Here is a 15,141-nt window from a genome sequence, read left to right as displayed (position 1 = left end):
TTCGTTTGCGGTTTGAACTTGTCACCTTTTACACTTCTGAAGGTGTTATCTGGCATGCAATGCCATATGTTTCTGTTATCCTCCAGCTACTGCCCCCACTTTTATTGTGCACATGCTTTCAAAAAAAAAATTTCCAGCCAAACAATATCTACATTATTAAAAAGCACAAGAAATGGTTAAAGAATGCTTAGCTGAGTTAACACTGGTGAACCTCTCCAAGATTATGACAGCATAGTTTGTCATGCACACAGAAGCTATGTGATTTCTTTTCAAGATTCCTGTGCTCCAAAGGTTATCCTTCCCAATCAGGATGTGAGAAAGCTTCACACTAAATTTTAGACCAATTCAAACAACCTGAGTTTGAAATTTGGCCCCTGAAACTTTTCAGGCTGAAGGTCTGGGAGCCATATGGCAGGATGCAGCCCTTCAGAATGTGATGGCATCTGCTGATGCTCCTTGATCTTCTTGTCTTCACAAGCCAATTCCTCCCCAAAACCATATTGTCAGCTGAGCACGAGGCACACATCTCCCTCTCCATCACCTCTGCTGGGCTGGGGTGCATGTGGAGGCAGTGAGAGCACTTCCGGAATGGCAGGGAGCCACCGCTGCTATTTCCCCTTTCCAACCCTCTCTGCAGATGTAGCCCAAGCCCCACGTCTTTTGCATTTGAAATTGGGAGCCAGGTGGGAGCTAACTGCCCAAGAACTGGAAGCATCTGTAATGCCATCATATTCTTGGTGAGTGCTTCACTGAGGCTCAAAATTACAGTGAGAGTTTACTCTTCAGCATAAAGGCACGGCTGTGATCTGCTCACTGGAGGAGCAGCGCTGCTTCACCACCACAGAGGGACTGTGCAGACACAGCAGCAGCTCAAGATTCCTCAGACTAGTGGAGGAACAGCAGCTAATTCAGCCTCAGTACCCATCCACAGAGCTTATCTGCTGTGCCTGCCAGAGAGGTGCTGCTTTTCTGCTCAGAGAATACAAGGGTGGGGTGTGTGAATCTGTTCCAGATGCAGCCATCTCAGCTGGATGCTTCTTTTTCTAAAATTGGCCTGGGATAATCAACCCACTCCAAATGAAACCATAAGTCTCTTGGGCTATATTAAAAGCCAAACAAGTGTCAAGCTTTATAATCTACACCCAGTTTCTAGACTCATTAAATTAGATATCACATCTCTGACTGTTGTGTGACCTGAATCTTAACTTGCCTTTTTCAAATAGGCATGGGTCAGATTCTGTGTCAGACCAGCATTTCATTTAATTAAGGTCACCAGGACAAATAAGTGGCTTGCTGGGAAGTGATGAGAGCAATTCTGCTGTCTCTGTCCAGCCACCCTGGTATCCTGAGCAGCAACACTCTGACCCCATGCCTCAAGAGGAGCTGCTCTCAGCTCTGTCAGCCACATGAGGGAGTCCAGGTCCTGTTGGGACCTCACCAGTTCTCAGCAGAGCCAGGAGAAGGCCATGGTGTTCAAACAGCTCATGGCATTACTGCATTGTTCCTTCTGGTACACATCTCCTGGACTTGCACTGGTTCAGGAGCCCTGTAAAGAGCAGTGCACTGCATACACTGTGGATCAGAGATTGCAAAGGGAAATTTGCAGTGTAACCCAAATTTATCAATTGAAGCTCCATCCAGCCAATGCTCAGAGTTGGCCTTTAACACAGCGCTGCACTCCAGGCACTACTGGCTAGAAAAAACAAATAAATGCCAGCTGGCTTACACAGCTAGGATGGAAAATACTCATCTTGGCAGAGCCAAAATGGGTTTGTGACCTGCTTCAGAGCCTCCCTGATCTAAAGGTGTAATTGCTTTGCTGTCATCTCCCACTTAGATAAGAGAAAATCCATACAAATCAGATTTGTCATCCCTAGAAACAAAAGAGGGTCCCCCCTCACCAGCAAGCATTTAATACCTCAAAAGTGCCAGCAGGTGAGTGTGTCAAGAAGAGCAATTGTGCAGCCCAGATTGACAGGAAGATATGGAGCACTGGGTTTGAAAGTTACTGACTATTCTGAATACACTTGTAAACAAGAAGGCTTTGAAGCAGGCTGTGCTCATGACTCAGAGGGAGACAAAGTCACAGTGGTGGTCTTTAACAACTCAGATCTGACAAATCCTATTTAGGCATATAATTAAAGTCTGGGTTGTAATAAAATAATTCCATAAAACATTCACCCTCCTCTAGTCTTCAATTAGCAACATGAATTTAATTAAAGGATATTGTTCCTGAACTGGAAATTTTTCTCTTGCTTCTTTCAAGAATTAACTCTTTCTCTGTGATGGTGAAGAATTACACCAGGGGAGTATGTTTCTTGAAATATATCAAACAAAAGACACATTTCAACTTCTCCTGTGTTTTGCAATGCAATTTGGTTCACAGATATCTCCAAGAGAGGGAAGCCTTGTATGTTTAAAGCACTATCTTGATAAAGCAATAAAATTTTCTATAGTCATTACACTTTCCATTGATATAAATGAGAGGTTGGGCCAGCCCTGAGGAAATAATTACGACTGAAATGTGCGTGAATTCCAATGAGGAATAGCAAAGCAAGAAAGCAGAAGGGGAAGGAAGAAGAAAGAAGGACAGTAGCCACAAAAATATGCAGTTACTCAGCACTGATATGTGCATGGCTTGGATTAATAATTTTAAAAATATTTTTAATAAAACTACATGACTAGTTGCAGATTTTCTTGGTCTCTGCACCTAACTATATAAATGTCTTGCAAACAAAAAAATAATTATGTCCTTCTTGTGTATGCCTTAGCAGAAATGAGGGTTGAAAAGGGTGTTTAACACTGAGAGACTCCCCTAAGCCACGTAGGGGTGGATGCTGCACACAGGAAGAGAACAGGAACGCAGGCACAGGAGATACTAACAGAAGGACCTCAGGGCTGATGCCACTAGAAGTGGATCAGGAAGGAGAACTGATGAGAACAGGCAGACAGAGACTCTGGACTTGGTGGCCATATCTTCCATTGCAAATCCTGCAGACACCTCAGAATGGTCACAGAATGTCTTTCTCCCCAAAGAAGGGTAGGGCCAGCCCCTCACAGAAAACTTACCAAGCACTAACCCATCTCGAGGAAACTCCCATCTGGAGTCATAAGGCAGTTGCATTGGGTCCACATAAATGTACTCGTGGCCATCAGGGCTGATGGACTCAATGACTCTCCATCTGATCTCATACCTGGGCTTCTGCAGAGCACATTGAATGCAAAACCAAGCATTAGTCCTGGACCTGACTTTAGAGCAGATCAAAACCCAGCAGGGCTCAGCACCCAAATTGAAATACTTCTCTACATACCTGTTTCCATATGATAACCAGGACAATCAGTGAAATTATCACAATCACCAACAGCACTAAGACAGCAGCAGCCACAGTTAGCTCTGATCTCAAGGCTGTGGAGTAAAAACATAGACCACATTTTCTTTATGAGCCATGAGGGACATCACACACACAAGACACCCACCTCCCCTCTCACTGCAGTTCCTGTGTCCTGCAGAAGTGGCAGGAGCAGTTCCTGAGGCTGGTGACTATAAAGTCTTTCCAAGCCCAGAGCTGCTCTGCCATTGTGTTCCAAAACCAAATGCAGATTTTCTAGAAGAATGTCCCATTGCCAGTACTAATAAAGTGATAAAGTGAATTATGGAACCACATCATAAGCAAAAAGCAGATGCACCATAAAGACCTGTAAAAGGCATCATCTTCAGAAATACTGGGGTAAAAAAAAATTCACTTTAATTTATTATCTACAACAATTCATATTTTTATCCATTAGGACTGAACTGGGGGGAGTTAGAGCAGGGCCAAACTAGCTGCTGTAATTGCACAGAAGGACAAAGCAAACTCACTGGGAGCCACAAGCTTCAGCTCTCGAGTAACGGCACCAAGGTCGTTCCTTGCCACACATCGCACAGCCAGGGTTTCCTCCACCTTCTGGAAGGTCACCCGGCTTTCCACCATATTTTTCTCATCCAGGTGGGCTTCCATGTGTATATCAGAGATATTGTTAGTCAAAAGGGTCCATGAGGTGTCATTGTTGCACCTGCAGAGAAGAATAATGGAGGAAATGTGCGTTGGGTGTACGTATGGATGAATAAGAGTGAACAGAACAAGAATTACCTTTCCCTGCAAATTTCTTCTGACAACAACAAATTTAAGGGCCAGAAGGGTCTTTAGATTGCATCTCTGAAAAACCTGCACCTTTCTTCCTTTAAAATAAAAATCCTCCCTAAATGGAGAGACAGCTACTTTTCAAAATCCTTACTTAAATCTGGACTGTGAAATCCTTGGAGTCGGCTTAGTGAACAGAAGGCTTTTATGAGAGAAAGCTGAATTGATGCATTGTTTTGTGTCCTATAGGATGTAAAAAAAATGGGCGCTGACAGCATCTCATGAAATACAAAACACATGCCTCTAAAAAGAAATAATTATCTGAAACTTACTGACTCTTAATAAGGAAAACATGGTACAGTAACTAATTATGTTAAGATAATTGAGGATATAGGTCGTATTTCAGGTAAGAAAACACCCACTCCTCTTACTTTTTAATGTCCTTGCAAACCAGCCATTCCACATCGGGAAGTGGGGTCCCCTCTGCCAAGCATCTCACAGTCTGGCCACCTGCAGAGCCATGGTGATCATCCACGAGGGCTGAGATCAGAGCTGGAACTGGGAAGGAGTCAGGAGTTTGTTAAAATATTTGTCAGTGATTACAAAAAAAAGCAGCTTCAAATTTCAAAGCAGGGGAGGTGTTGCTTGGCCAACACCTTAGCAAGAGCCACAGACACAGACTCAAGCAGGAGGTGCTTATCTCCTGTAGCACAGAGTGGATTCTAGGCTAGAGCAGAGAGAAGGAAGTGCTGCAGTTGTGCCACGTCTTCATGTCATGTTAAATGAGCTATCATCCTACTGTCAGCTGGAATTACTTAGCTGGGTGGATAAAGTTTCTTTTTGGCTCAAGGCCAGTGCAGAAGTGAAAGCCAGGATCAGGCTAGAGGAGCTCCAGAGACTAACACGCACTCCTCTGCTCAGCCTGGTTCGTGCCGTTCATGGGTCCATGCTCCAGGCAACGCAGTGTGCCAGTGGATCAAGTCTTTGCAGTGTGCCAGGAGTTCTGGTGGGCAAGGCTTTGGGGCTGCTTACCTTGTATCAGCAATGAGAAGGTGTATCTTTTAATCTCATCTTCATTTTCAGCAACCAAAGTATAGTATCCACTGTCTTCCTCCTTGGCCCGTATCAATTTTAAAACACTCTGAAACCTGCAGAAATGCAAGTTTTTGTTTGTATTTTTTAAGCAGGCATAAAAAAATCATTTTAGGGCAACATGTAATCTGGGTATGTTGCAATTATAACGTAGTGACATTTAGCATTTCTAGCATGCCTTTAACTAAGTCATTACTCAAGTGGTAAATAACTATCAACATATAACTGAGAAAGAAGTGGCCTTAGTTACTTTCTGCAAGGACCTGACAAAGCCCTGATTTTACTGGAAACAGCCAGAAATTATTGGTGTGGGACATGTTAAAGGGAGTGAAGAAGTTTCTTGCTCAAGAACCTTGAAGAAGGTGATGTTATGAAGGTAGTAAGAAGAAGTAAATTAGGCATTGCCCTTTAGAACAGAAAACAAATAAACTATTTTTAAATGCCACTGAGGAAGAAGCAACAAACTGAGGTGTAAAAAGTGAGCAGGAGTAGTGCCCAGTTTTCTGGGGAAGGAGCTCAAGTCAGCATGGCAAGGTAAGGGTCAGAAGGTTTTTTTACCTTGTTTCCTGGACTCTTCCTGAAGTAGTAACAATCTCTGTAAGATTTTCAATCAGAGTCACGTTATCCTTCAACCAGTACATTTTTGGTGCTGGGTAAGCCTGCACATCAACAACAAAGTTTTTGACTTCATGCAGGTTGACAGCTTCCAGAGGGCTGAACTGAGGCTCCAGGTGAACAAAGCCTTTGTCTGCAAATGAAAAAGCCTTGTGTAAACAAAACTATGCAACATTTTTCAAGAATGATGTTTTCCAATGTGTTGATAATTTTAGACACTGAAATAAGACCATACCATGAACTGTAATGGCTACTTTCTTATTTTCCTTAACCTCCTTGGTTGCATGCCGAGCAGTACATTCATAATCCCCTGTGTCTTTCACTGATGCCTCAGGAATGGTCAAGGTGTAAACCAGCTTCTGTGATGGCACTTTGATATCATCAAGCTTTATCAGACCTTTTTCTTTCTGTAGTTTGGAGAAGGAAAAAAAACTTGCTTAAGTAACTGAGTTGAAAGTACATCACCGAGGATCTTTGATATCCCTGAAGTGAGAGCAAACATCTAAATTCTGTGTGGCAAAAGACTTGTTTACTCAGACAGGGATGCCTCTTTCAGCCACAACAGAAAAGCTGTGCCTACGAAAATACACCCTTTTGTGTTTTGAAAAAACACAAAAACCAAAATACCTTTGAAAATTTGGGTAAGCAACTTGACAGAGAAAATTATTCTTTATGCACTACCTTTTCCTCAGATGTAAAAGCCCCTTGAGTCCCCTTTGTTCAATGTCCATGAAGTAAGATCAATTTTTATCCCCTTCATCAGACAAATAGTAACCAGTTAATAGATGCTATGTGCTGCCTACTCTCAAAACAAGACTAATTTATTGACAAGGAGAAAATTCCTGGGAGTAAAGGGATGGTAAAAATGACACACCATGTTATCATGAGGGGCTGGTACAAAAATATGCTGGGGCTAGTTTTGAAAGGTGGCATATAGCAGAGACTATACTCATGTGTAAGATGAAAAACAAGACAAAACTTGCTCAAATAATTTTTCCTCCTAGGCTCTTAACTTACTTAAATAAAAAGCTGGATTTTGAGTAACAACTAGGTACACTTCAATTACATCATTCCTTCAACAACCAGACTTTTTACAGTGGATACTCTGAAATTGCCTGGCCCTAGCCAAGTTCCACTGAATAAAAGTTTTCACTGCAAAAAGATGTTCAACCAGTTTAAAAAATTTCAAGGTTCTACAAGATTTTCTTACTAGATGTTTCTCATTAGTAAATTCAGTGACTGTAAGAATTATTTCAATTTACATCTGCATAATGAAGAGCACTTAAGATTATAGACTTGATTCTTCATTGTCCTTTATTATCCCCAAGAACCAGGATTTAAGAGAGCTGTTTTAGAGGCTCAGACCTTCAGCAGCTGAACTCTACTCAGATGCCCAACATACCTAGATCTTTCGATTTTCACAAGATTTCTCTTTTTGGCAGACGCACGAGACCTGAGAGACAGCATTACTTCCTCAGTCATACCTCACCTTCTTCTCATGCTTTGCATAGTTACTAACAGCAAATTTATCTTTTGGGGCTGACTTTCTTTTATGGTAACCTAAAATTAAAAGAACTTACTTGGTTTTCTCTCCTCAGCAGCCCTCATTCAGATAAGAGAAGAATGTTTTACAACCTCACTTGGTTGCCAAATAAATAACTACAAATGTTGTAAAAAAAAAAAAAAAAAAAAAAAAAAAAGAAAGAGAGATATTTACCACTTTCCCAGGGTAATTCCACTGTAAATTCACCACCTCATTGTCAAAGACCACACAAGTTACTACGATGCTCTCGCCTGCTTTGTAGACAGTTTTAAGAGCTTCAATTTCAACAGGCAGCTGTGAAGTAGCTAAGAGAAGAGAGAGAGAGATTTCATTTAATTTTTAAAACATTACAATTTTCACATGGTGCAGTTTCAGAGGAAGATTTCCCTTTCAATTCCTCTACTGAGGAATCACCTTGAAAATTCATTAAAAGTACCGCTGAACTATACTGATATAAACAATTTGTATTTAAAGCATGAACTGCAGTTCAATCCCACAAAGAAATGTTCCACAAATAAAATTTCAATTAGAGGTTCCTATCTCAAATCCCCCTGTAAAAAGGCATTGGGAATAAAAACAATGTCCCATTTTGCTAATCAGTGACTGTCTTTGAGAGTTCCTTGATGGCCAGGAAAAATGTTTTCAAAATAATTAAATCAATATGTTTTTCAGGCTACCCAGAGTTCTACAGTTCAAAGCCACTGGTAAACACCAGCCTTTTAAGTTGTGTTTCAGCAAATAGATTGAAAATATATGGACTACAAAATATTTTTCTTGCAATAATTTTGGGGAGAAGATAAAGTTAAAGACATGTTATTCTCATCAAAATTGTAAGTAAACTTGCAACTAAGTGGCAGTACTGCCAGAGAAGCAATGAGCTCACCATTGCAGAAATATCCTATATAACCCCATGATGCTGGTGCTCTTACAGTGTGAAGAGAGAACACAAGCACTTTTTATTTTTTAAAAAATGAATAGAAAGAAATACCTTTTATAATATAGATGAGGAACTCATCAGACTTGAACTCCACACCTTTAACCATTGTTTTGCACGTGTATGAGCCCGCAGGAAAATTCCCTATGAAGCCTTGTTTGGCGTCATATAAAGCATGCACAGGCTTGTCTAAGCTGTTAACTAAAGTCACTTGGGCCTCTGGGTTGCTTGTCCGACAAGGGATAACTGCAGGATCGCCTTCTTCTACCAGGATGAACTGGTCTTCGGGTATAGAAGGAACAAAAGGCATGTCTGGGTCTGTAAAAAAACAAGAGGCAATCTTACACTGTCTTGTTTGCAGCAAGTCCATGTACAAGCATTGCATATCAATGACCACTTATAAGTGAAACTTGCACGGTTCATTCTCCCTCTGTTTCAGATATTGCAGGTAAGGTTTGCTAATTTCATGTGGTATCTTATTTTAGCTACTTGATGTGATGTGTAATGAAACTTTTCTCTTAAGGACAAAACAGGAAAGGGCTTAGGTTCCTTTGTGACAATTCAGGATGCAAAATGAAAAAGGCAAAAGATCCCCTCCCCAAAATGTTAAGTGTTATTATCCACAACTCACATGATTTTAAGTTAGATTTTTTTCACCTTTTTTTATTAGTAGCTGTCTGCTAACCAATATATAAGCAGGGGGTAAAATAAAAATAAAATAAAATAAAAATTCCAAACACTTTCCAAGTAAAAAAAACAAGCTGAAGTCAGTCTCATGTTGTTTGTGTTGAACACCACTAAAGCCACATTTCATCAAAAATAGTTCAAGGTACTTATCTTCATGTATTTCTAACATGTCCAACATTACAGTTATGAGACATAGTTAATTATGGTCACAGCATGTGGTTTTCAAAATACAGTATTCAAGTAGGAAAAAAAGCAAACAAGAACCTGGTAGTTTTATTTCTTTTAAAGTCAACAAAACACATGCCAACTTTGCTATCCAGCCAATCCAAAGTCTGAGTTTAAAACATAATTGCATAACATTATACATAAAAAGCATAGTCCTCAAATTCTCTCCATTTGGCCATTCAGAATAAACAAATAATCCCTGCTAGCCTGAAGCTTCTGTGCAAAGCTTTATAATAAAATTTATTAAATAGCAATCCAAATCCCTCCAACAATAGACTTTCTGCTGCACTGGCAGGCTCTTTGTAGCAATATTCCAAACACAGCACTCCATCCCAAAAATGCTGCCAACTCCATGTATTCATTTTCCCACTGTAATTTAAAACAGAAACAAGATTCACCTAGTTTGGTTTTCTATGTGCTGTTAGTGAAAATAGGATATTGTGTGAAGTCCCAACGTAATCCTCCCTGGCTAAAGTGGGTTGCTGCCACCCATTGCCCTCCTAATTCATTGCAGGAAAAACAATTGTAACGACAAAGTTTATAGTGGAAACAGAGACATTCTCTGTAATTTGGAGAAAAGGATATGTTTCTGCCTTTATGACATCTTGATGGTTAGCAAGTGGAAAAAATTACAGGGTGTCTCTGCCCTGCGAATCTGGTAGGCTGATGTCTAGAGGCTTTCGAAAACCAAACCAAAAAGTCCTCTTGAAGAAATCCTCCAGCTCTTGCCTTTATATTCCTCCACTGGGTGAGTTGCATGACTGCTTAACATAAACAACATCTTCTGGCAATTTGGTTAGAGCTGCTTGGATATTGAGATATATGTGCCAAAGCTGGCAGTATCCTGCTCTGCTGAAACATCTTGCTTCGAGAACGAAGGCAAACACTTTACATTTGTGGCAAATGGAAAGTCTTGGAAGAATCACTGTCCTTGAATCTCACACGGTCGACAGCAAAATTTAATGCCACTGCAAAATAGCCCTTAAAACAAGTCCTGTTATTGCCTCCTGGCTTTTTGCCCTTCCAGAATCTTCCTTGCCATTGCAGACTCCTTCAGAACACGCTGCAGATTCACAGGGTGATTTGAAATCTCTTCTCCTCTCTTCTGTTCCCTGTTCAATATGTTTGCTGCAAATCCAGTGGCTTGATCTCTTCTGGCCCTGCAGTTGTGACCCTCACCCCCTGAAGCCCAGCCAGTGCCGAGGGAACATCCAGACAGGGCTTTACAGGAGCAGTCAGTCGTGGCTCAGCCTCTGGTGCCTATCTCAGCTATGACAATAAAGATTCTCATCCCAGAGAGATTGTGGAAAGCCTTTAAGCTGATTTCCAGTCAGAACAAGGGGGTGGGAGGGCAAAGCTGGAAATAGGCACTTCCAAAAAGAAAGGATGCCATTTCTTCTGAGTCCAACAGTTTTCCACCACTAAAGAGAAACGCAATGCAGGGCCTGGGAAGGCTGTGTTTGCCTTGAAAATTACAGGGCACTGCACAGTAGCACCATGTGTTTAATCTTGTGTCAGATTGGCCAGCAAGAACACTTCTTTCCCCTCCCTCTGACAGTCACCTCTAGGACATCTCCATTGCTTTACACTTCCCAGGCCTTGTCCACACATGAGCTTTTCACAGCTCTCAGTCAAAGCCTAATTCAGGTTAAGAAAAGGATATGGCCTTCCTCATCTGGCAGCAGCTTTAGGATGGTTTGGTCAGTACGTACATTGGTTTTGTCAGTACACATCCAAGATAGCCACCCAAGTGGCCCCTGAAAAGCCTGGAATTTCTGTTAATCCCCACCTGGCAGCCAGGCAAGCCTGAAGGCTGGACATGCTCCCACAGATGAGCTGAGCTGGCCACCAAGGTCTGCCAGTTCTGAGTTCATCACTCTTCTCGAGAACTCAAACTCTTATCAAAAAGTGAAAACCAATAGAAAGAAAGAGGAACATATCCATAGATTTACAGGGGCTGGCCTTGGTTTACACATGATTTGACCCTGGGGTTATTTCTCTTCCTCGGACAGTAAACTGCCACCAGCAACACACTTCTTCTGAACATCCCTGGCTCACCTCTCCCACCCCAAGCCCCCTGCACAGCTGTGGCATCCCCACTTACCAGGCACATAGATGTAGATGTCCTTGCCTTCCACGTCGCCGTCCTCCACCTGTGTGTGATTGTAGTAGCAGACATACAGGCCCGTGTGCGCGGCCGAGGCGTTCCCCACCTCGAGCACTGTCACGAAGAGGCCGCTGTTGTTCTCTTCGTGTCTGATGTCTATCCTGTGGTTCCCCTCGGTCACTGGGTACTGCCAGCTCACTTCACTGTCCCCAGAGCATTTGAGTGTGAAATTGGAATAGAGCTGTACCACCATTTCATTCCTATTGGGAACAATAGTTGGCAGAGGAAGCTGGCAAAATGTTAGGAATGGTCCTGCAAAAAGACACAAATAAACAGCACATCAATACACAAAACAGCTTCAGCACAGGGATGTGAAAGGAAGCAGAGAGGGTCAGAGCAGCTTTTTTTTCTGACTGCTTCAGACCTGCTGATGTCCCAGGAAATCTGCCCTTGTTGAAAGCCAAAGCTTTGCCCGAGGAATAGCAAATGGCCTTCCTTTGAAATGTTAAGTGTTTGCTTGCTGACTTCTGTTTGTCAAATCAAGAGGTGAAAGACAGACAGAGGTGAAGTTAGAGATAGCTCCCAATCCACACCACAGCTTGCCAGCCCTAAGCTGTACACAGCTCTACTGCAGACCAGTGAATTCCACACCCTGGCTGCTGGGTCACAGGCACTTCACACCCTCTTACAGCCCTGGTCACAGCAGCCCTGTCAGCTTTCAAGAAAGCTCACAGCTGAAATTTGGAAATCACTTCCCAAGACTAAAACCTGCATTTTACATCTGACTTCGGTTTCTGCAAAGGGCTGGAGCAGGAGCTTGTACATCAGGTCTACCTCTAGCCAAAATGTGCAGAGGGCTTGTAGCCAAATAAAACTGCAATTCACTGAACTAGATGTTGTAGATGGAACTGGTTTTCAGATGAAACCTCCAGTTACAGGCTCAGATTTGCAAGTCTAGGTAATTTGCAGGTGGGTTGGTGCAAGTCCAGCTCTCAGAAGGAAAATTAGAGGATACAAACCCTTCAAAATGAGGAATTCACCAAGGAAATATGTTTGTGGTTCCAGTCTACCAAATGACCTGTACAATAAACAAGCACCTAGGCTCACTGAGTGAAGTTGGCACTCTCTGCAATAAACCCGCACCAGGAATCCAGACTCTTTGAAATAATTTTCCACTCCTGCCCAGAGTTACCTTGCTCTAGGGGCCCTTTCTATATTTGGCATGCTGTGGCCCAGCCAGCCCTGCCCTGCCATGCCCAGCGGTGCAGCAAAGCCGGGATGCTGGGCGGGGAGGATGCAGGGAGCCCACCCAGCCAGCCCTGCCATCCCCATGGCACAGCAAAGCCGGGATGCTGGGCAGGGGAGGATGCAGGGAGCCCACCCAGCCAGCCCTGCCCTGCCATCCCCATGGCACAGCAAAGCCGGGATGCTGGGCAGGGGAGGATGCAGGGAGCCCAGCCAGGCAGAGGCAGCCCTGCCGGGATCCCCGGGCACGGCCACAGGTGGGCAGAGCAGTGTGCCCGCACACTGCCGCTCGGTGGGAGGCTGTGGCAGCTCAGGAGAGACAGAGCGGCCGGTAGGGGCCGGTGAAAGTACTGCCTTCTCAGTAGGGCTTGTCATAGCCTGCCGGGGGGGAAAAGCAGAAAAAAACAGCTGGCAAGCATGTGGCATTTGTTATTGTGGGCAGAATGAAAGCGAGTTTAAACATGGGTTTATGAAGAACTGGGATAGGGAAGCTTAGAGGATTGAGGGACATTACCTGTGAGAAAACATCCCAGGATCAGGAACGCCTGTGGGTAAGTACCCATAGCTGCCAACAGCTGAAACAGAAAGGAGAAGGCAGGAGTGAGACAATTAATGGACTGACAAGTGCATAAGACTTAGCAGGACCCTTCTTCTGCAGTGCCCAAGTGCAGCTTCCCATCACTCCACACAGTGCCACCAAGAGGAGTGGCCCAGGGACCCCAATTCACAGCCACAGCCCAGGGAGACCCACGCTACCTACTGCCACCAGGTGCGTGTGGCCACAGGCTGATCACAGCCAGATGAGACACCACGACCCCTTCTGCCCACTGGCAGTGTAAGGAGCCAAATCCTGGTGTAAGGAAACAAATCCTCGTGTAAGGAACCAAGTCCTGGTGCATCCCCTCTCCAACAGCCTGCAGGCAGCTCTGCTCCCACTGTAGCCTCTGGGACTGAGCCCACAGAAATGCCCCTGCATGGAGGCAGCAGCCTCACAAGCATCAATGAAGATGTAACATCTTCATGCAGTACGTTCTGACCTTTCAGCTGCAAGCAGCTTTTATGGGAGAAAAAGTACATTTTTAAAGCTACTCTTATTACAAATAGTAGAACCCTGAGTGATATTTTTGTTTTGCCATTGTACATGTGTGTATATATAGCTTACAGAATACAATGTAACACAATAGTGCTTATTGCTTATTTAGCAGGAATTCCCTTGATCGAGAGACACGCTATTTAAAACACATGCTGAAATTTTCTAATGAAATAAATCCATTACATACTCTAGGCCAGCAGTGCCATTCATAGAGCATCTATTCTCCCCAACAGTGCAGAGAGTCATAGATCACATGCAATTATTTCAGCTTTCAAACATATAATCCTAAAGTATCTGTCTTATAGAGGCAACAATAGCAATCAGCATCTATGTAATTTTTGTGCCTTGTAATGACATTTCTACATAAAACCCTCTAGCAGCATGCTAGGTAATTTCTAAAGGAGAAGACCCTGCAATCCCTGCTCCCATTGAAACCAACAGATGCTTTGTTGGTGACTTTTAACAGCAACTGGATTTGGCCCAAATCCAAAAGAGATTAAATAAGCACTGCACAGAAGAGCCCCTAATTTGAAACACTGACCAAGGAGTAAAATAAAGGATTATGTGCCAAGACAGGGACTTTTTTTCAAAGGTTCTGGAGAGTTTCTATTCATCCTCTGGTATTCAGTTCCTGATGCTGAGATATGAAAGCACGTAGGTGCATCTAGTTATTACAACTGTGGCAGTGCCATATGGGAACTAAATGCTTACAACATGCCAAGGAGTGTTTCTGATCTAGTCCTGCTTTTCTCCTGCAATGGGTGGAGCAGACAGCACCCCTTTGCAGAGCAAAAGAACTTTATAGTCAAACATAAAGGTCTCAAGAGAAGGATTAGAAGACTACCTTCCTCAAAATCATGTACAACCACCATCAGAAATCTAGCTAACAAAGCTCCAGCAGAGACAAGGCATCTTGCCTGCTTCTTCAATTAGCAATAATTGCCATGTGTTTATGTGTCTGTCTCCCATCAATAACAGACTCTTGCATATTAAATAGTTCCCTCACTTTCAGCCTCTTTACTCATTTTAATCACATTTATACCCTGCATTTTTTTCTAAAAAAGTAACCTTCTGTAGCTCTTTAAAGACTTACCATGGTCTGCTTTATTGATCTGACTCCTGATCTCCCACAAGAAAATATTGCCCCACTTCTGCCAAGTTCCTCCCTTTTCTGACTGAAAAGGCAACTCTCTCCCCCTCCTGTGTTGTTTTGCCAGACTATTCAGTACAAGTGATGCAGCAAAGGAGGAGAAAAAACAAAGCTAGCTCATCTCTTCCACACCAGAAGCTGTGCTGAAGGGGACTTGTTGCAGAGCTGTGTGTCTAAGTGAGGACTGAAGCCCAACCATGGAAAGGCAGGTGATGGCGTTTCCAAAGTGCAGCTTTGAACTTGCTGTCTTGGCTGGGCTGACACTGAAATCAATGAGTGTCTCAGTGTAGCTCTGCAGTTTAAAAACACAAGGACTTAACTAAATTTGC

General features: G+C 43.1%; 1 protein-coding gene across 1 annotated transcript in view; it reads right to left on the bottom strand.

The window, feature by feature from the left end:
- PDGFRA (platelet derived growth factor receptor alpha) overlaps positions 1-15,141 on the bottom strand; it is a 34,422-nt gene that overhangs the window by 13,773 nt on the left and 5,508 nt on the right. The window contains exons 2-12 of the mRNA XM_064710392.1: positions 13,084-13,144; positions 11,322-11,636; positions 8,360-8,623; positions 7,546-7,676; positions 6,064-6,235; positions 5,772-5,961; positions 5,154-5,269; positions 4,553-4,679; positions 3,860-4,053; positions 3,312-3,406; positions 3,070-3,202 (exon numbers count right to left, since the gene is read on the bottom strand). Coding sequence (XP_064566462.1) covers positions 3,070-3,202; positions 3,312-3,406; positions 3,860-4,053; positions 4,553-4,679; positions 5,154-5,269; positions 5,772-5,961; positions 6,064-6,235; positions 7,546-7,676; positions 8,360-8,623; positions 11,322-11,636; positions 13,084-13,132 — 1,786 coding nt within the window. The 5' untranslated portion in view covers positions 13,133-13,144. The remainder of the gene's footprint in view (positions 1-3,069; positions 3,203-3,311; positions 3,407-3,859; positions 4,054-4,552; positions 4,680-5,153; positions 5,270-5,771; positions 5,962-6,063; positions 6,236-7,545; positions 7,677-8,359; positions 8,624-11,321; positions 11,637-13,083; positions 13,145-15,141) is intronic.

Source organism: Zonotrichia leucophrys, chromosome 4 (assembly GCF_028769735.1).
Source record: "Zonotrichia leucophrys gambelii isolate GWCS_2022_RI chromosome 4, RI_Zleu_2.0, whole genome shotgun sequence".
NCBI lineage: Eukaryota > Metazoa > Chordata > Aves > Passeriformes > Passerellidae > Zonotrichia > Zonotrichia leucophrys.
This window is presented reverse-complemented; position numbering and strand designations above follow the sequence as displayed.